Below are 21,311 nucleotides of genomic sequence, written 5' to 3'. Positions count from 1 at the left end.
TGACGCCGTCTTCTTTATTTGCTGCCCGTGGTTTTTGTAGTCGGTGAAAACGCCGCTTCAGTCACGAGAATATCGGCCGATTCTTTCCCCCGCGTCCTGACGGGGCCCGGACGGCGACCTGTTCCCGGGGGCGTGAGGCCTCGGGAGACAGGTGGTCGGACCCGTCGGACCCGTGCTGTGTGTGTGTGTGTGTGTGTGTGTGTGTGTGTGTGTGTGTGTGTGTGTGTGTGTGTGTACGCAAGCGACGCCTCGAGGCGGCGCTCGGAGGACGATAGTCGAATGAATCGATTAGGGCTTCGTCGCGGGGGGGGGGGGGGGGGGGGGGCGCTCGCTTTGAGGAGCGATCGGTCACCGATAAAGAGGGAAGGGCTTTGAATACGTTTCAAGGATGACAGTCTTTGAGGAGTAATGGTGTCATCCGTCAGCTCTGACAGTCTATTTGATTGTTTCCGATATATCAGCCCGTGCGGAATATTGGACAGAACCTCGTACGGTGCCGGCCCGGCGAGGTGTGTGTGTGTGTGTGTGTGTGTGTGTGTGTGTGTGTGCGTGTGTGTGTGTGTGCGTGTGTGCGTGCGGGGTTTTTTCCCCCTCAACGGTGCTTTAATACGGTGATAAGACAGAGAGAGCAACGCGCGGAGACTTCCTGCGGTGACAGCAGCTTTATCGTGCGTTGCCTCATAAAGTCCCATCGTATCTGCGCCTCGCTGTTACCAAATAGCTGTTTAGCGTGTGTGTGTGTGTGTGTGTGTGTGTGTGTGTGTGTGTGTGTGTAATGCAACTCCCCCCCCCACACACACACACAGACTGGCCTTTAAAAGCGGTGTCGCCGCGGCTGCGGTGACAACCGCGCCCAGCGACGACATTTTTGCATTTTGCCCAATTTTATTTTTTGCATCTGCTGGCACCGAACCCCCGCCCGCCCCGGCGGTTGCGGTCAAGCTCGGTTGAATAAGGCGTCTGTCCGCCCGTTGAACAGTCTGCATGTGTCACAACAAAAAAATAATAATAATAAGTTTGCCTTTAAAGAAGAGATAGAATCGATCCGGGAGAGAGTGGCCCATTCTGCTGGGCATGCAGGAAATTAATCACGGAAATGTTTTTTTTTTTTTTTTGGGGGGGTGGGGGGGTTGCTGTTGTTGTTGTTGTTTTTTTTTTGGGGGGGGGGGGGGGTTCTGTGCCTGTATCACATCTAATCTCTCCTTTGTGCGCGTGTAGACGGCTCCGGGCCTCCGATTGAGAGCGACACGCAGGCCGCATGAAAAGCCACTTGTTCTCTGCATAATTGGGGGTGGGGGGGGTGGTCTCATTGCTAAGCTAAATGGGAGGCGGGGGCGGGGGCGGAGGGAGGGGCCGTCGTGTTTGCCCGTGTAAAGTGTGATCCAGATAATAGCGTTCTCATCAAAGGCGGCAATTACATTCATTACCGCGGAGCAAGGCGCGGCCCGCGAGGAAATTAAGTGGCGAGGGGAGAGAAAAAAGCTTAATACACACCTCCTTCATCCCCTTCCCCGCCTCTCACTTCTTCTTCTTTTTATTACTACTATTTTATTATTATAATTTCTTTTTTTTTTTTTTTTTTTTTTTAATTGTTGTCGAAACGGGCCACGTGGAGCCGGGCCCCCGAGAAGGAAAGTGTCTCAGCAGCAGGGGAAGAAGAATAAACCGCGTCCACGCCCCCCCCCCCCCCCCTCCTCCACCTTCCTGCTCCGTCCGCTGTTACTATGGCTGCACTTGTCCGGGATTAAAAAGCTTTTTTCTCCCCGGGGGGGTGCGCGGGGGGGGGGGGGGGTGATCTCCAACGGGGCTTTTGTACCGGCCTCACAAATGGCACAAAGTCTCGCAAAACCGCTGAAGGCCTTTTTCTCTTAAATTAAATCTCAATTTGGTGCCGGGTGGGGGGGGGGGGGGGGGGGGTGCGAAGGAGGGGAACGTGAATCGTCGCGTGTCGAGTAAACGCCCAAACAGCCTGTAAATCACGCCGCTGAGAGCAGAAGGAGAAGCTTTTGATTCGGGGCTTTTAAATGTGAATTAGGCCAAGTGGATAACACTGCAGCCTCCTCTGAGGCAGGTGTCCCCCACCGCCCCCCACGGCCCCGTCCTGCATCAGGCGTCAACTCCAACTTGGATTTTTCTACTCGGCCTTTTCATTCGGATAGAAACCTCCAAGTGGGAAGTCACTTATTAACATTATTAGATTTTTTTTTTTTTTTTGTTTTAATAGAGTAAAAGGGTTTGCATATGCTATTTACTGTGTGTTTCCCCCTCACTGTACACGAAGCGAGTTATTAGGAAACGTCTCCCTGCTTAATATTGCATAACAATATTGAAGAATTCATGAAGCGTCTAAGTTGTCGGTCATTACTATATAATTTTCTGTGTGTTACCAAGTGCCCGGCCAAAGCATTAATCTCTGTAAATGCCAGCCCAGGTATCAGTTTATCACCTTCTCCCAGTCTCATTAATACATACTCCATGCCCTTTTACTATACGGCTCAATGTACTTTGTACTGGACACGTCATTAATGTAAAATTAAGATTGGCCAATTAATTTTAGTATCAGCCGGCTTAATAAAGGTGTTCTACCACAAAAACCCCATCAGGGTTCTAAACTTAGTAACTGCTGCTTGGTGGGAAAGGGACAATATTATATATATATATATATATTACATATATTTTTTCTCCTTTTTTTCAACTGGTCTTAAGTAAATTATACACACACACACACACACACACACACACACACACACACACAATTTGGTAAAGTGTATTTGTTTTGTTTTTCCAGATGAAAAATCTTTTTGGCCTTGAGTAAATTATTCAATGCGGTCTGGCTCTGCTGGAAACCCGAGCATAATTAAATTGCAATAAAACAACATAAGTGGCGACAGGCTATTATCAGATGATAATCGACGGCTCTGGCGGTCATGGTTCAACCTCTGAGGTCGACTGTCGCGTCTCCCCTTTGTTGGCTGACACAAAACACGCAACACCAACCAGTGCGCTCCTAAAATACTTATCATTACGCAGGTTAGATAAGATAAGATTACACTTTATTAATCCCCGTGGGGAAATCTTTGGGTTTTTTTTTTTTAGATAAGATAAGATAAGAAAAAAAATATTTAATCCATTTATATATTTCAATGTAAATGCCCCTCATCTATTTCAACCAGTTTAAACATTTTGTGGTGCAGGCTACAATAGTGCGTTGTTTTGCTGTTTATTTGGGTTTACAAGGCGCGTGAAATGAGACCTGGTTTCACAGGTGAAAGGCGTGCGCCGCCTTGTGTCTAAACATGGTATCACACTAATAGGATGACATGGGGAAGGCCTGTTTGCCATTGTGTCAAATTGTAAATAGAGATAGAGAAGTTTTTTTTTTAATAGAAATACATTAGAAATACAATGAACATTAAAACAGAACATCATAGAATTACAAAAAAAAAAACACTTGAAACATAAATATACAGTTTAAATGACTTGGAGATATGTTCTCTGTACTTCATTCGGGATTCGTTATTTGCTGCATGCAATCATACAGTGAAATGATAACTAAAATCAAAAGAATAATCTTTAAAAGGAAAAGTAAAAAATATATCAATTAAATATGTCAGTTAACTAAATAATTATATATAATATTGAATACATTTAATACAATTAATAATTATTAATAAGGTAAAATAAAGACAACATTTTTCATTTAGTATAGGATGTCCGTGGTGTCAGAGTGACAACAAGAGGAACCGATTTGCCTATTAAGAGGGAGGATACTAAAAATACCCCAATTCCTACTATAAAATTAAAAAAAATAATAATTAAACATAAAATATGAAAGCAATTATTCTTGATATGTAAAAATTCCCGATATGTATTCGATTATTTGCTTTTTATATCAATTGAAGTGTTTATTGGAAATATATTATTAATTTAATAACATACTTTTACTATGTGAGAATGTGATTATTTCTCTCTCTCTCTCTCTCTCTCTCTCTCTGAAATGATTATTTGAAATGCTTTATTCAGGAACTGCAGCTACACACACAGACACACAGACACACACACACAGACACACACACACACACACACACACACACACACACACACACACACACACACACACACACACACACACACACACACACACACACACACACACACACACACACACACACACACACGAATACTCATACAGCCCTGTATATCAATAGTAGAATTGCTTGTATTATGTGAAATCTTCCCTAGCGATAGCAGGTGTGCATTACTGCTGCTGTTGTTCCATTATCAGAAGATGCATTGCAGACAGTGACATAAAGGCTTCGCCGAACTAAGTCATTTGTCAAACTCTCTCCAATAGTTCTCCGAAAAGTTTGACACAAATGGGGCAATGTGATCTTCATCCAGCCGCCTACTGGTAAATTATTGATCGTGATCACGGAACAAGGAGCCAATAGCAGTAATGCAACCGCTGTGCCTCATTTCCCACAAGGACGTGCTCACACGCTGTATATCTTTAAGTGTTCAGAACGGCTGTGATGGAGGAAAGGAAAACCCTGAAATTCAATAACACTGAATACCTCTACAAGTATGACATTTAATCTAAATAGTGCAGTGACCGTTCAAAACATGCCCGTTCGGAACCGGCCGACTGCTTGGCCTCTGGTACTGCTGCCTGCAGGTTTCTTGAGAACCGCTCATCCCAACAACTTCACACTCGGACTTGAACTGCTGCACATGCGGGTCGCCCTCGTGAAAGTCTCAGCTATTACCAAATCCTGTTGAAGTACGACGAACATATCTTTCTTATTAACAAAAGCCTTTTAGAGAAAATAAACTGTCCAGTTGGTTTAATACGGTTTACACAGCGGATTCAACAGACCGTTCCGCGCCACTCAGCCATCTTGGTAAGGTGCGTCAACGGCAACAGCGGATTCGACAGACCGTTCCAAGTCAGTGGCAGCCATCTTGGTAAGGTGCGTCCACGGCGATAGCGGATTCAAGACTGTTCAACAGCTACGGCAGCCGTCTTGGTGAGGTATGTCAACAGCGACAGCGGATTCAACAGACTGTTCCACGTCAGCGGCAGCCATCTTGGTAAGGTCTCCTCTGCATCCTCATCGTATCCAACCTGCCCCATATTCGATGAAGGGTTGTGATTGGTGGAAATCTGTTTGAATGGGAGGGTGGCCAGATGTACTGGATCCGTATCGTCTTTATACATACACCAGAACCAATTGGGATAAGTCCTGTACACTCACCGGTGGACACCTTACACCCACCCACCCACACACACACACACACACACACACACACACACACACACACACACACACACACACACACACACACACACACACACACACACACACCACCAACCTCCTGGTTCCGTTCCTCTTCTTTCCTCCTTCACTTACTACCATACGTAACTATGAAAGTAAGAGGCCATGTGCCCATAATAGTTCCAGTTTTCCTGGACCTGATTAACCCTGTTTTTCAATACATGTTGTTGTCCAATGTCCATGTTTCCGTGTAAATGCTTGTCTCACCCGTGGTGATCGCCCCCTCTTGTAGTAGTGATCAGTCGTTTATGGACCCAAACATGGTTAATAGTTCTCCAAAGAGGGGGATTGGTGGTGGTTCTGTGCAACAACAAACTGCCCTTGTCACCCTACAGGTCGTCCACAGGACAGAGTTGTTGCAGCAGTTCTTGGTGATTTAAGAATGAATGAAGAGTTGCATTGCAGGTTGAGAGGTTGAACTCCACTTGCAGACTAACTCTGTCCTAGATGCAATGGCATACCAATACTCTGATGTGTATGGCCAGCATGCTGACTGCACATGTCAAAAGAAAAGAAGAAAAAATAAAATAAAATAAAATAAAAACATTTTTCACCGCAGCCTCATTTCACGCTCCTTGAACCTTGTGCACACAACCACAAATCACAAAATGAAGGGTGCCAATGCCACTAGCCTCAAATAAATCACTCTACATTTATAACTCAAGCGTTAAAAATAAAAAATTGTAACAAACATGCCATTGCAGTGATAACAATCGTCCTAATTAACAACAGTAATCATATGTGTTTTGGGCCAAACTCACCAGCCGCCGTAAGCGGAACCTTTCTTCGCAGCCGCAGCGCCTCTTCGGAGGGCTTCGCGGACGGACGCGGATTGAGCCTCCACTCCACAGGCTGTTTTTACTTAGCATGTCCGCTTGTAACATATAATTGTGTGTGGGGGAAAAATTATTTTTCTACCCAAGCGAAGGGAAAAAGAGTGATTACTCCCACAACAATGTAGAAGCCGAGAAAGTATGCGTTGTGGGTCTTTTTTTGGGGGGGGAGGGAGGGAGGGAGGGAGGGAGGGGGGTGGCGGTCTATGCGCCTTTCGCCGACAGCGGAGAATGCCGTCTGAGAGCTAAGCTAACGTTAGCTGGCATGCTAACGTAGCGTTGGTAACAACAACATGGGGAACCGTTTGTAACGGACACCAGGACGACGCCGTCCACAGTCGGGGTTGCTGTGCTCGGATATCCCGATTGCTACAGAAGAGCTTCGAGTCCAACACATGAACATATCTCCGTATATTCATCCCATTTAAAAAGGTGTGTGACGACCGTGGGACGCCAGCGAACTGAGCTCGCGGTGATTGTAACGTTGCCGATCGGACCAATAACCGCGATTCTGGTCGTGATGTGTGATTGTTAAGTAAACTTGCACGTTAGTTTAATTCGCCAATTTCACTCGGTGTTATGTTCAGCTTTCTTTGTTGTTTAAATGTCACTGTAATATACTGTATATATATTTGTATGCGCTTTTCATTTCGAAGTGTTGATGCAGGGGTACAGGTTTTCCACTTTTATTGTAAATTGTATAATGTGATTATTTCTATTTTAAACTTTTAAAATTGTTAAATTGGGCCAGTTCTTTTTCTATTTTGATTACATTAGTTGACAGCGGCCGCCCCTTTGTTCTGCTGTGTGCTTCTGTAAACACTGCAACTTCCCTCCTTGGGGATTCAAGATTCAAGATTTTTATTTGTCACATACATATACATACTTCCATACATATATGCAGTGAAATGTAATATGAATTCAAGTGTCTGTCTATCTGTCCTTCCGCCTGTCTAGTGCTGTGTACTTGTGCCCATCTCTTCCAATGGGCGAGGAGAAGCCGGAAACGTTGGACTTCGTGAAGGATTTCCAGGAGTACCTCAGCCAGCAGACCCAGCATGTGAACATGATCTCAGGCTCCGTGAGCGGCGTCAAGGAGGCAGACGAGCTTCCAGCAGGTAGGGGTGTGTGTGTGTGTGTGTGTTTGTGTGTGTGTCTGTGTGTGACTCAGGCTAGAAAATAAATATCAGTTCTGTTGAGGTTTCTGTGGGCATGAATAACACAGGTGATTGACATTTAAACATCAGCAGGCAACATGCAACTCCAAACTTAACTTATCCAGTGTGTTCCGTCACGCTTCTCAGTCGTCAACATCAAAGATGACTTCAGAAGTTTACTTAACCAGTGGTTACGTATGAAACCGAATCTGAAAAGCAAAATAAGATCAAATCTGAGGTAGATTTTTTTCTATCTTGATCTTTTTCATAATTCATGATACATATGTTAAAAAAAAGCCAGCCCTCATAGTAAAATGGATTATCAGCTTCCCTCTTGGTTTAATACACTGAACAGTCACAACATTAAATCCACCACTAATAACTACTAATATTGTGCAGCTCCCCTTGTGTTGCCAAAACAGCTGTGACCCGTGGAGGCATGGACTCCACAAGACCCCTGAAAGTGTCCTGTGGTATCTGGCACCAAGATGTTAGCAGCAGATCCTTTAAGTAAGAAGTTGTGAGGTGGGGCCCCCCATGGCTCATACTTGTTGTTCCAGCACATCCCACAGATGCTCCATCGGATCAGACCCTAACCCCACCCATCCACATGATGGAGAAGAAAAGGTGATTCATCAGACCAGGCCACCTTCTTCCATTGCTCCATGGTCCAGTTCTGACGCTCACGTGTCCATTGTAGGTGCTTTCGGTGGTGGACAGGGGTCAGCACGGACACTCTGACCGGTCTGTGGCTACACAGCCCCATACGCATCAAGCTGTGATGCACTGTGTGTCCTGACACCTTTCTATCATAGCAGCATTACCTTTTTCAACAATTTGTGCTCTAGTAGCTCTTCTGTGGGATCGAACCAGATGTGTTAGACTTCACTCCCCACGTACATCAATGAGCCCATGGGCGCCCATGACCCTGTCACTGGTTTTCCGGTTGTCCTTCCTTGGACCACTTTTGGTAGGTACTAACAACTGCATACTGGGAACACCCCACAGGACCTGTCGTTTTGGAGATGCTCTGACCCAGTCGTCTAGCCATCACAGTTTGGTCCTTGTCAAAGTGGCTCAGATCCTTACGCTTGACCATTTTTCCTGCTTCCAACACATAAACTTCAACAACTGACTGTTCACTTGCTGCCTCATATATCCCACCCCTTGACAGGAGCCATTGGAATGAGATGATCAATGTTATTCACTCCACCTGTCACTGGTTTTAATGTGGCTAATCGGTGTCATTTATCTTATAAAAACGAAGTATGTCATCCTTGTAACTCCCAGTTTCCATCACATTCACAGTGGTGTTTTAATTCTCTTGGTGTGTGCAGACTGCAGTCAAAATGGCCTGGATCACTCTGCAGTGGACATGTCGCTGGAGGATGGCTCAGGGATACTGGTGGACGGCTTTGAGAGGACGTACGACGGCAAGCTGAAGTGTCGCTACTGCAACTACGCCACCAGAGGCACGGCACGACTCATTGAGCACATCCGCATTCATACAGGTGTGTGGGAACGCAGTCGTCAGAAAATATTAAAACAATAATGAAGTGTTGCCTAAAATGTTGGATTTTGCTGTTACACCGCATTCATTTGTTATGAGGGCGTTGACTGAACTTGTCTCTTTTTGTCCTCCTTTGCTTTGTGCTCCCCTTTGGAACAGGGGAAAAGCCGCACCGCTGCCACCTGTGCCCGTTTGCCTCCGCCTACGAGCGCCACCTGGAGGCTCACATGCGCTCACACACGGGGGAGAAGCCTTACAAATGCGAGCTGTGCTCCTTCCGCTGCAGCGACCGTAGTAATCTGTCCCACCACCGCCGGCGACGCCACAAGCTGCTGCCCATGAAAGGCGCTCGCTCCCTGTCCCACAAGAAGATGCTCAGCGTCCTGCAGAAGAAGGCCAGCTCGCTGGGCTACGGACGCCGGCTTCTCATCAACTTCAGTCCCCCTTCCATGGTAGTGCACAAAGTGGACAGCATGAGCGAGTACTCCAAGGGGCTGCCCCTCCTGGGCCAGGAGGCCTACGGGGATCAGGGCAGGGTGGGGGAGGACGGAGGCACTAGGGACGACGACCTCCATCACCACAGGGATCTGGTGATGGAGAACCCTCTGAACCAGCTGTCCACCCTGGCCGGCCAGCTGGCCAGCCTCCCCTCCCACACGCAGCCCCAGGCGCAGCCGCCGCCGTCTCCCGGGTCCGAGTCCGCGGTCGATGAGAAACCCGTCCTCATCCAGCGGCCCAGCCTCGCGTCCACCCCCGTGTCGGTCACCTGCGGCATGGTGCACTGCCTCTCCTCCTCCCCGATCACCCCTCCGGACGGCAGGCCTCCGCCGCAGAGCGACGGCAGCCCGGTGGCGGGGCCCTGTAGCGAGCACAGCGGCTGCACCAGCACGCCCAGCGCCACCAACAGCCAGCCGAGCACGCCGGCCCCGGGCCCGCCCGCCCAGCACCAGGAGCCCAGGGCGCAGCACCTCTGCCAGCACTGTGACATCTGCTTCCCCGACAACATCCTCTACACCATCCACATGGGCTGCCACGGCTACGAGAACGCCTTCCAGTGCAACATCTGCGGCCATAAGTGCATCAACAAGTACGACTTTGCTTGCCACTTTGCCCGGGGGCAGCACAAAAACTGAGTGAACATACAGCGGTTTTGAAGGGATTTAAAGGGACGGATTCCACGGCAATGTCTCCCTCCAATGTAGCCCCACCTTTGAGGTTTTTGCGTACCGGCTTGGATTTCGTGAGGCTGGAACACTCAACGTGTGCAAGGCAACGGTGCAGGCATGGGCGAGATTCCTGGCTCAATAATGTCATGCAAATAATAATCTCACCTTCATTATAGTCCTCTTGAAAGGCTACAGAGACCAGAGTGTTTCACCTTCCAAAGCCTTTGAGGTAAAGCCAAATTTACCTTAACGTACAGAATAGCATGTTTTTCAGAAATTAAACCTTTGGGGCCCGATCGATGACTTTTGTTTTTCCAAAAAATACGGCTTTCTATCGGCATGAGAGTTGCAGCGCTTGGCGTGCTGGTGTAACAGACACTGTTATACTATGACCAGTGTTAGCTACGTCTGACTGACAACTGTTTGCCTTTAAGATAGCATGAACGTTAGCTGGGATTAAGCGTTCAGAAGTCATTGACAGTTTGATTAAATGAGTGCTGTGTTTTTTAATGAATATAATTGAATGAATAGGTTGGGATGAAAATCTTATTCTACAGGCCGTCAAATCTCGCCCGTGCTTGCAAGTGTATTACTGAGGATGCAGTGTTTGTTCATATCCGCTTGAAACACATCAAATGATCGGCATCCCTTGAGTAATGTTTAGGCTCTGCAGTGCAGCTGTTGACTTGAGAGTGGTAGAAGTGGAGCGTTGTCGAAATCATTTCAGTGCTTTACTAATCTTTCTTTACAGTGCCTGATATATTCACTTTTTCTTGATTATTATTTTTTTAATGATCCTGCACTAGTTTAAGACTCATGTATTTGGAAAAAAAAAAAAAACTCCACGTTGTGATAGTTTCCATTTCCACTACATCATATAATGGACTGGCCAAGAGCTGTGGCGGATGGAGGTTTGCTATCCTAGTTTCACTGGTAGCAGAGAGTCGAATTTGCAGTATGAAGCCCTTTACCACCAGCACGTGTCAAAGGGCGTTCACCTTTCATATCAAATACCACAGTTCATTCTATATCTTCCTGATACGTCAGCTGACCCGCGCGTCTTCTTACTGTACCACATTGTGCTCCAAAAATGCTGCTAAAGTTAAAATAATTGGTTGCAAGGCCAGCTCACTTTATGATCCTGGCGACAACGGGGCGGTGCTCTCGATGATTCCGGACCGGCCTTAATCAACGAAGATGTGTAACTGAGGGGTTTGGCCGGAGCTGCTCCTGTGAGCGCGGGTCCTCCACGTATCGCCCTTCCCCCCACCAGTGCCCTGGCAGCCGGGCTGATTGAGCGCTAAACGGCGGCGGCGGTGGCGGCGGGAGGGTGAGGAGGGGGGAGCGTAGCCTTCGTAAAGTATTGTGTCACGTTCTGACCTTTTTGATATTGACCTTTTGCTACCCAGTATCTCCACCCTCCTGAGCAGGATCGCCACGCGAACGTTCGGTCTCTCCCGTGAGTGGCGCCTCGTTCAGGATTGCCAAGTAGCAGCAGAGATGCCACGTTTTAGTCTTTGTGATGACGTACTTGAGACCCCCCCCCCCCCTCTTATCGTTATGGACCGTTCTGAATATTTACTGGGTATTGTATTCTGATCGTTTGGATAGATGTTCAGTGTCAATAATAATAAATTTTAAAAAAAAGGTGACGTTGCAGTGAAGAACGCTGCTTTACCAAGGTTGATTATTGTACTGGATGCTGTTGTCTGTTGCTTAGCAACATGTGTGTAGAAAACATAGTTACTGTTTGTAGGAGCAACTTTCTGTCACCATACTTATTAGTAAAACTGACACCCAGTGATAATGGCCTTATGTTCTCTGTGTGCTGTAGGTTTATACATTGTAATGAATGTGGAAGCATTTTTGGCAAGCCTTTCTCCCCTCGGGGATGACAAATCATTTACATGTGAGATGGAATAAAGCAAATTTATGAGTAAAGTGTTTTCTAACTATCCCTTTGTCTCGTCTTTGGGCTTTTTTAAATTTATTTATTTATTCATTTATTCATTTTTTTTTTTTTAACATTTTAATTTTCAAACTTCATAAAGTTTGTGCCCAGGAAAGGAGTTTAAAGCTCAGTGGAAGACCCAGACAAAAAATATATATATGTTTTGATGATGCTTTTAATCAGAGTAAAGTGCTTGAGACTCAAATACACAGGATTAGAACAGCGAAGGAACAAGTGATTATGGAAGACGGTTGAAGCCGGTCATTACGGCATCAAGGCTACTTCGTGGCCTCGGCTTCGGGGGCCGTGGCCTCGGCTTCGGGGGCCCCGCCCTCCTCGCTCCCCTTGTCTGAACAGAGAAAAAAAAACGAGTCCATGTCAGTCGCGCGTCCCTTTTTTTCTTTCTCGCCAAACCTCCGCGGCGCGGACACAAACCGGGCGGGAGTGACGGAGGCCTACCTTGGAGCCGGATGGGACCCAGCACCAGCGTTTGGCTCGCGTGGGAAGAGCCCACGTCCCTGGCCTTGCGTTTGGAGCAGCCGCGCCGGCAGCGGGAGTTGTAGTCGGAGGCCGGACAGATCAGAACGTGACACTGCAGGTACACCGACTCCTGGGCGCGCAGGAACTGGAAGGCTTTGAAAGTGAACCGGGCGTAGCTCTGGGTGCCGGAGACGTAGGAATAGTACGAGTTGTCCCTCGGACATCTAAAAGTGAGACGGAGAGAGAGAGAGTTACTAGAGGATACGTGGAGCGGAAATAGATGAAGAAACGCTGCAAAGGAACTGGGTTTTATCGAGTCTGTGCTTGGTCACTTTTTTTGTTGCGATGAAGGAAATGTTTGGTGAATAAGCTGAAACTTTAGCTTCTTGACCTCTACTGTCCGGTGGCACAGGTCATCCCATTTCTTTCTCTTCTTTTAACCAAAATATTGGGCGCCGCCCCCCCCCTCTCCAGGTCCTCCTACCCGTTGCGGACGAGGTCGTAGGCTCTGGTGTGGAAGTCGCTGGGCGAGGGTGAGGCCACGCACGTGTCCAGGAAGAGCACCAGGCTCCTGTCGTCCCTCAGCAGATTAACCTGGACGTACATGTTCTGGTTCAGCGACACCACGTATGGAACCTGCGTCTCCTGCGGGGAAGAGAACAAGGAAACCACCCCGAAAGAACGGATCAGAAGGAGAGAATTTCGGGTCGTTGTCACGGCGCAAAGCGTTGACTTCCGCGATGATTCACAGCCAACCTTATATCTGAAGCTGCTGGAGGTGTAGAAGGCCATGCTGCCGTTGAACTGGCCCGTTCCCGTGACGCTGCTGTTGCTCTGCTCGCGGGCGACGTACATGGTCTCCACCGTCGTGTCCTGCTCCATCCGGCAGCTCACGTTCAGCTTCAGGGGCGACTGGCGCGTGATCTCGCCGTAGGTGGACGCGTAGCCGCGCACCGCGTTGGTGTACACCACCCTGCCGTTCTCAAACTGCCCCCGGGATGGGAGTGGGGGGGGGGAAACGGATTCAATCCGGGTCCCGCCCGAGGACGTTGGAAAAAACGTGGTCGGAGCGGCGACTCACCCTTTTCACGGTGCCGCAGGTGGTCATCGGGAAGCGGAAGACCACTTGGTACGAGGAGATTTGGGGTCTGCAGTACTGGTCGTTTATGTACAGGTTGTTGCCGTTGTAGCCCATAGAGTTGAGGTAGGACTGCGAGATCACAATGTTCATGATGTCCGACGAGCATTTCACATGACCTGGAAGAAAGCAGCTTTTCTTGACTTTGAGAATTAGCGGCCACTGAAAGAGTCCCTGTGTTTTTTTCGCTGTTATTAGCGGTTTATGTCGTGAGCGTAGCTGGGTTACATCCCGTGATGCAACGGACCCATATGAGGTTACGATACTTAAAAAATTCAAGCTTGACGCGGCAAAATCTTCACCTACTTGGCTTGGATCTTACCGTGGCTCGGGGAGAGGGAGCTGGTGAACTCGGCGTGGAACCCTCTGCCGACCACGGAGCTGTCCGATCGGAAGAGAACAGTCAGGTAAGCGGAGGAGGACTGAAAGGTGGTGGCGGTGCTATTGGCGCACACTCTCCCCAAAAGTCGCGAGCTGGTGGACGCTCCGTCGTAGACGTTGATGTAGTCGCAGCTGCAGCAGTTCTCCATCCTGGAGCCGCAAAGGGGAAACTTTCGGTCGCAATTCGAAGTAGAAGATAAAAAAAACAAAAACGTACCAACAGATCAGGTGTAAAGTTAACTAATCACTGTTGACACCGACGGCCATCTTGATTATCAACGGTACTCCCCGACGGCCGTGTCCCAATCTCGACTCACTGGAGGTCGTTGATGGAGAGGGAGAGCTGCTGGTCCTTGGACGCCCTGAGCTGCCACACACAGTAGGTGTTGTCGTGGTAGTAGCTGGGGTAGTAGGGGCTGGTGAAGGCTCCGGAGCCGCGCAGATACCCGCCGCAGGGCTGCACTGAAAGGGGCCACGGGCGGCGTTAGTCGAAATACGGAGACGTTTACACTCCTTTCCAAGCAACTGAAATGTATTATTTAAATGTTTTTACAATAAATGCATTTATTTGATTGAATGTGTTTGTGGATTGGACTTTATTTTAAACATAATTAATGGCCACGATAGCGCATTAGATAGTTGATTTACCTGTGCTTGGAAGCGGTGTGCTGCTTTCGCTTGGACAGTAATCTGCATACCAGAAAATAATTATAGGATTATTTAAACAAAACATAACTATTCTATTAATTCTTGACACTTTTTTGATATCTACTGAATACATTTTAACAAACAAACAAGCCATTTTGACAGCTTGGCGTCATGACTGAAATAGGCAAGGGGGGCCCATTGTTGCCAACGCATTCGATTTAAGGGCCATCACCACTCACAGCGGAAGTCATAGCAACAGTTGCCATAGCGTTGGCAGGAGGATGCACAGGAGCAGGCGGCCAGCTCCCTGCCGCAGTTCCTGTAACACGTCGAATGACCTGGGACAGCGGGGGAGACGGCGGCTTACTCAAACGTACTCAAACCTCATAAGAAAAAAACTCTTTGAATTGATAAATATTGCCAAGTTCTCAGGACGCCGTGACAATACCCGTGATGGGAGGAGTCGTGGAGCTGACGGAGCAGTACGCTGTGGGACACAATCACGAGAATAAACAGAGTTAGAAGAATCGTAAGGTGGCAGGTGGAAAAATCGGAAATCGCAAGCCGGTGGGGCCGCCAGACACTCACAGGCGTAGTCGTAGCAACAGTTGCCATAGTACTGACAAGAGGAGGTGCAGGAGCAGCCGTTCAGGTAATATCCGCAGTTGTAACGGCACGAGGGTCCAGCTGGGAAATGAAGGAAAAACAAATATTAGGAAAAAAATGATAAAATTGTCATTAAAATAAATGGATGAGAGAACCAAGGAGGTACCTGTGGTTGCCGGGCTCCCTGTGGTTGTCGGGCTCAGAGTGGTGGTGGTGGCGGAGCAGTGAGCTGCACGACAGACAGAGACACACCACAACGACGGTTGGAGCGATCCCACCAAACCCTTAGCACTGATGTAGCTCAGACTTAACAAGAAGGAGGCTGCAGCCGCCGTCAGAACAGACACAAAAAAACACCCTCACCGGTGTAGTCGTAGCAACAGTTGCCATAGTACTGACAAGAGGAGGTGCAGGAGCAGCCGTTCAGGTAATATCCGCAGTTGTAACGGCACGAGGGTCGAGCTGGGAAACGAAGGAAAAACAAATATTAGGAAAAAAATGATAAAATTGTCATTAAAATAAATGGATGAGAGAACAAGGAGGTACCTGTGGTTGCCGGGCTCCCTGTGGTTGTCGGGCTCAGAGTGGTGGTGGTGGCGGAGCAGTGAGCTGCACGACAGACAGAGACACACCACAACGACGGTTGGAGCGATCCCACCAAACCCTTAGCACTGATGTAGCTCAGACTTAACAAGAAGGAGGCTGCAGCCGCCGTCAGAACAGACACAAAAAAACACCCTCACCGGTGTAGTCGTAGCAACAGTTGCCATAGTACTGACAAGAGGAGGTGCAGGAGCAGCCGTTCAGGTAATATCCGCAGTTGTAACGGCACGAGGGTCGAGCTGTGAAACGAAGGAAAAACAAATATTAGCAAAAAAATGATAAAATTGTCGTTACAAAAATAGATGAGAGAACCAAGGAGGTACCTGTGGTTGCCGGGCTCCAAGTGGTGGCGGAGCAGTGAGCTGCACGACAGACAGAGACACACCACAACGGTTGAAGCGATTCCACCAAACCCTTAGCACTGACGTAGCTCAGACTTAACAAGAAGGAGGCTGTAGCCGCCGTCAGAACAGACACAGAAAAGAACCCTCACCGGTGTAGTCGTAGCAACAGTTGCCATAGTACTGACAAGAGGAGGTGCAGGAGCAGCCGTTCAGGTAATATCCGCAGTTGTAACGGCACGAGGGTCGAGCTGGGAAACGAAGGAAAAAAAAATATTAGGAAAAAAATTATAAAATTGTCGTTACAAATATGGATGAGAGAACCAAGGAGGGACCTGTGATTGCCAAGACACCTGCGGTCGTGAAGTAGCGGCCGACACGGGTTCCGGCAGCCGGGACGGCGGCGGCGGCGGCGGCGGCAGGGGCCTTTTTCGAGCAGCGATCTGGAAGGACAGGGAGCGGAGGCACGTCTGAGAACGTCAAACGGACCAAACCGACCGATTCGTAGGGACAGACACGCCACGAACGCCGGCATCTCCGTTCGGCACGTCAACACGAGCGAGGACAGAGTTCTCGGGGCGTCCCCCAGCCCAAAGCGTCGCCGTCCGTGTTGGACGTGATTTCGGATTCCCCGGCCTTACCTCTGTAGTCTTCACAGCAGTTCCCTCTGTACTGGCACAGAGCCGAGCAGGAGCAATTTCCGACCTCGTTGCCGCAACTGTCTCTGCAAGAACCCCCCCCGGCTTTGCACACAACAGAAAGATGAAGCATATTTTTTAGCAATAATAATAATCCTTACTATGATTATTATTATTATGATCAATAATACTAACGACATCATCAGAAAAACATGTCCAGCGATGTTTGACACAAGAAATATAGAGTAAAATAGAGTATTGTTACAGAGGAACAACGTTTGGTAAGGCAGCTCCTTAATAAAAAGATAAAATAATAATAATAATAATAATAATAATAATAATAATAATCCGTTATCGTTAGGATCACAAGAGTAACCGCAGTCGGCGGAACGAGAAGAAATCCTCAAGTTGATACCTTGCACGCCATGCGACAGAGCCACGCTGCAAAGAACCAAGAACGTCCAGGTCTCCATGTTTCTTCTCCCGGAGGAACGTGCCTCACCGTGGAGAAGGGGACGTCTTTTATACCCGGCGCTCCGTTCGGGCCGACCGCTTATGACCCCCCCCCCCCATAAAAGTTATGTTTCTTTTCAGGGCCGCGTGTGATAAAACAATTAATGCACGGCGCGGCACGGCCCACCTGGGAAAATTGTCACACAGGACAGCGTCGTTTGCCGAGATCAAAGAAACACAGCGACTTTAAAAAAAGATCAAATAGGAATATTGTGCTTCCAAATGTGTCGTTTGATTTTTCTGTCGATTCACACCGTCATTTAAATGTACATTTCCTCTACCTTTTATATAGGTGTAAGTGTAATTCATATAAGTGAAGCCTGGGTCCACGGGTCACAACTCCATTTACCACCGTGCTCCGTCAATTGGCTTCCTGAACTGAACCGCTGTGTTTTGTAGAAGCACCGTGTCGGCTTGTGTCTGTTGTGAACCCATCTTTAGGTGCAGTAGACGACTCTGTTACCTTTTCACAGCAACACCTAATTAATAATTGCTGATTAGAAGAATACAGTAATAAGGGCCAATAAACATAATAATTCATTACACAACACAGAATGCACCGATAAAAACGCCCGACGAACCCATTCTTTGTTTGCAGGGTCCGATTTTCTTATTTTCCATCCCAATCAACTCCCCGGGTCAATGAAGCGTCGTTTCTGATGCTTTTCTGCTCTCAATTTTTGTTTTCTGGACTGTTTATTTATGTATATTCTATTTTATTCTTCATTCATTTGAGATTGACCAGTTGTTCTGTTTGTGATAATAAGCCCACTTGAAATTCTTCTCAAAAGAGCCCCCCCCCCACACACACACGCACTAAAATCCATTTCTGAAGTAGATTATTCTTTTATTTGAGTCCCTTGTAAATTGATTAGCTGATACCGCTCATCCTTGCGTACAGTATGATTTAGCGATTTACCACTTTAATGACGTTGGGAAAAGAGAAAACACATACTGTCAAGTACACATCATAATATCATCTTCTGGTGGGAAAGGTCGGTTCACCCAGCCCTGTTGATTCAGGTGCGAGAGAAGGATTTTCCTCATTAATGTTTAAGGATGTTGGAAAGCACGCTTTGCATTGTGGGATATCCTCTCCTTTATATTCATGGAACCCTTTTGCTTATTTTTGTTTAATATTTAAAACTACTGAGTTTTTTGACCAGATGAACTTCTACATGGAATTAATTGAAAATTCCATAGGTGTGTGTGTGTGTGTGTGTGTGTGTGTGTGTGCGTGCATGCAGGTTTTAAAGATCAAAATGAGATACAGTAAATCTTCTGATTTACTCTCATGATTGAAAAATGTTATAGTGCTGCTTTTATTCCAACTAATTTTGTTTTTCAAGGTTTTTCCACATAACTCTACAAACCACCTATACTGAACAACCACAACATTAAAACCACCAATAATAACCACTAATATTGCGCAGCTCCCCTCGTGACGCCAAAACAGCTCTGACCCGTGGAGGCTTGGACTCCACAAGACGTCTGAGGGTGTCCTGTTGTATCTGGCACCAAGACCTGAGCAGCAGATCCCTCAAGTCGTGGAAGTTGCGAGGTGGGGCCCCCATGGATCGGGCTTGTTCTTCCAGCACATCCCAAAATGCTCCATCAGATTGGACCTTAGCCGACCATCCACATGATGTAGAATAAAACGTGATTCATCAGACCAGGCCACCTACTTCCATTGCTCCACGGTGCAGTTCTGACGCTCATGTGTCCATTGTAGGACCTTTCAGTGGTGGACAGGGGTCAACATGGACACCCTGACCGGTCTGCTTCTACACAGAACCATACTGACCAAAAGTTGTCCTTCCTTGGTCTACTTTTGTGAGGTACTAACCACTACATACCGGGAACACCCTACAAGACCTGTCATTTTGGAGATGCTCTGACCCAGTCGTCTAGACATCACAGTTTGGTCCTTGTCAAAGTGGCTCAGATCCTTACGCTTGACCATTTTTCCTGCTTTGACACATCAACTTCAACAACTGACTGTTCACTTGCTGCCTCATACATCCCACCCCTTGACAGGAGCCATTGGAACCAGATGAGCAATGTTATTCACTTCACCTGTCACTGGTTTTAATGTTGTGGCTGATCAGTGTATACTTGTGTGTGTGTGTGTGTGTGTGTGTGTGTGTGTGTGTGTGTTTGGCTACCTCGTTTTGGTTGTTTGTGTAAAAGGTTCCCTTTAATTGATCCTTTTCTATTTAACAGGAAAGCCACAAATCATGCATTTGCACGGGATATGAGTCACTTCAAAGCAAAGCAAGCTTCCCATTGAAACAGAGACAAATAAACAGATAGAAAGAGAGAACAAATCATCCTGATACATATCGGTGACTCAAAGAGAGGAAGAGAACAGAAAACACACACACACACACACACACACACACACACACACACACACACGCACACACGCCTAACAAGGCCTCTCGTCAAAGAGAAGCTCTATTTTTCCATCGCCCACCCACCCACCCACTCCGGGACAGGGCCTTGCCACGGCGTCCTTGAATCAACACAAGAGCTGGAACAGCATTGGGTGGTCCGTCTCCCCCTGGGCCGACCATTCATCTCGCTGCGGACCCGCAGCACAAAGCGTGCTGTGAGTCATGACGACAGCGCTCCCTTACTCAATTCTGTGAGCGGTTAATCAGTAACCAGCACTGGGGAGCCGACGTTAAATCCGGGGAGAGGAACGCCACAGACGTCACTCTCAGCGTCGCATCGGCAGCAGAAGCACCGCGCACGGTAAGAGAGACTCCCGGGGGAAACACGAGGTCGAGTTTTGAGAGACTTTGCACGGACATGAGCGATGGCATCCCCTGCAAAAGGGTTTTCGTTCTTGGCGACCGCGACGATCCGTGGTTAAGTCTCTGATGGTGGCTTTTTCTGACCCGTTTCTACTTCTCCAAAGAGGCCGTGTGAGAAAGTATTTCTTCACCACACGGTTCTTAACTCCATTCTTAAAGTGTTTTGAAATCCAGTTTCTTGAGATAACCGCGATTCTAATGATTTAGGGTTGGGGACTGTTATCTCTCCCGGGCCAACGGGGCTGTTCATGAACTCAGCATGTTTTTTGACCCACTGAGATTCCCCACTGTAGATGCTGGCAGGCCGGAGCGTTCGGGTGTACAGCGTTTATTGATCAGGGACTATGGCCATGTCCTGCTGTACTATTTGCTCACCTCCTCCTGGGGTCCATCGGTTCACTGCCCTACTGGCTCACTTCCAACTTGCACAATAACGTTCTACTTCTTTGTAATCGCCATATCCCGGGTGTCTTCGCCCAGGAGCTTCCTTTAAGAAGAAATGGCCACTTTAATGCTCATTTGTCCCAAATTTTTTGGATTTCTGTACAGTGAGAACTGTACTATACTGTACATAGGGGCAACTTTGAGACAGGTATAGATGGTTATTTACATGGTTGAAATGTAAATATGCCTAAAGAACTCGTGTTTGGAACTGTCAGCTTAGGTCTTCAAACACGAATTTTACGTTTTTGCATTTCAGCTTTTAAATTTTCATTTTATTTTTCCGTAACCAAATTAAACATGGGCCCTCGTTTTAATGAAGTTTTGTTTTGCGCAGATGCACACACCCAACCCACATACACAACACACCCACACACAATTCAACCTTCTCTATTTATTATGTGACCTCTACAACGGAGGGCAAAGCCTGTTTTTATTTACCGACCACCAGGAGGGAAGACACACAAAGAGCAATGAATCAATCATTGACATGCCACTCCTGTTCCTGGTGTGCAGCCAATCCTGTCCGAGATGGAGAACCAGATTCAGCCAGATTTTGGACTGAAGCCACACCAATGATGTATCAATAACAAAGCCCAAAGCACATAAGGCTTAAACAAGAGCGCTGATGAACAGCTACAGGTCAACAGATTTTCTGGGTTGGTTATTTGTTCACCTCAAGCTAAAATAATCATCTTTCTCCCACAGATCAATTTATTTCAAGGAGATTGGACCATTGAGAAGGGTAAA

The 21,311-nt window shown here is 47.5% G+C and overlaps 1 protein-coding gene across 1 annotated transcript; it reads left to right on the top strand.

Moving 5' to 3' along the window:
• Window positions 1-6,411: 6,411 nt before the first annotated feature.
• On the top strand, window positions 6,412-11,295 carry ikzf5 (IKAROS family zinc finger 5). Its single transcript, XM_080017092.1, has 4 exons — window positions 6,412-6,601; window positions 7,127-7,287; window positions 8,664-8,837; window positions 8,996-11,295. The coding sequence occupies exons 2-4, from the start codon at window positions 7,155-7,157 to the stop codon at window positions 9,967-9,969; spliced, it is 1,281 nt and encodes a 426-aa protein (XP_079873218.1). The 5' UTR covers window positions 6,412-6,601; window positions 7,127-7,154; the 3' UTR covers window positions 9,970-11,295.
• Window positions 11,296-21,311: the final 10,016 nt, after the last annotated feature.

Source organism: Zeus faber (genome assembly GCF_960531495.2).
Source record: "Zeus faber genome assembly, chromosome: 16".
Taxonomy (NCBI): domain Eukaryota; kingdom Metazoa; phylum Chordata; class Actinopteri; order Zeiformes; family Zeidae; genus Zeus; species Zeus faber.
Note: the sequence above shows the minus strand (reverse complement) of the source record. Positions and strands in the feature narration are given on the sequence as shown.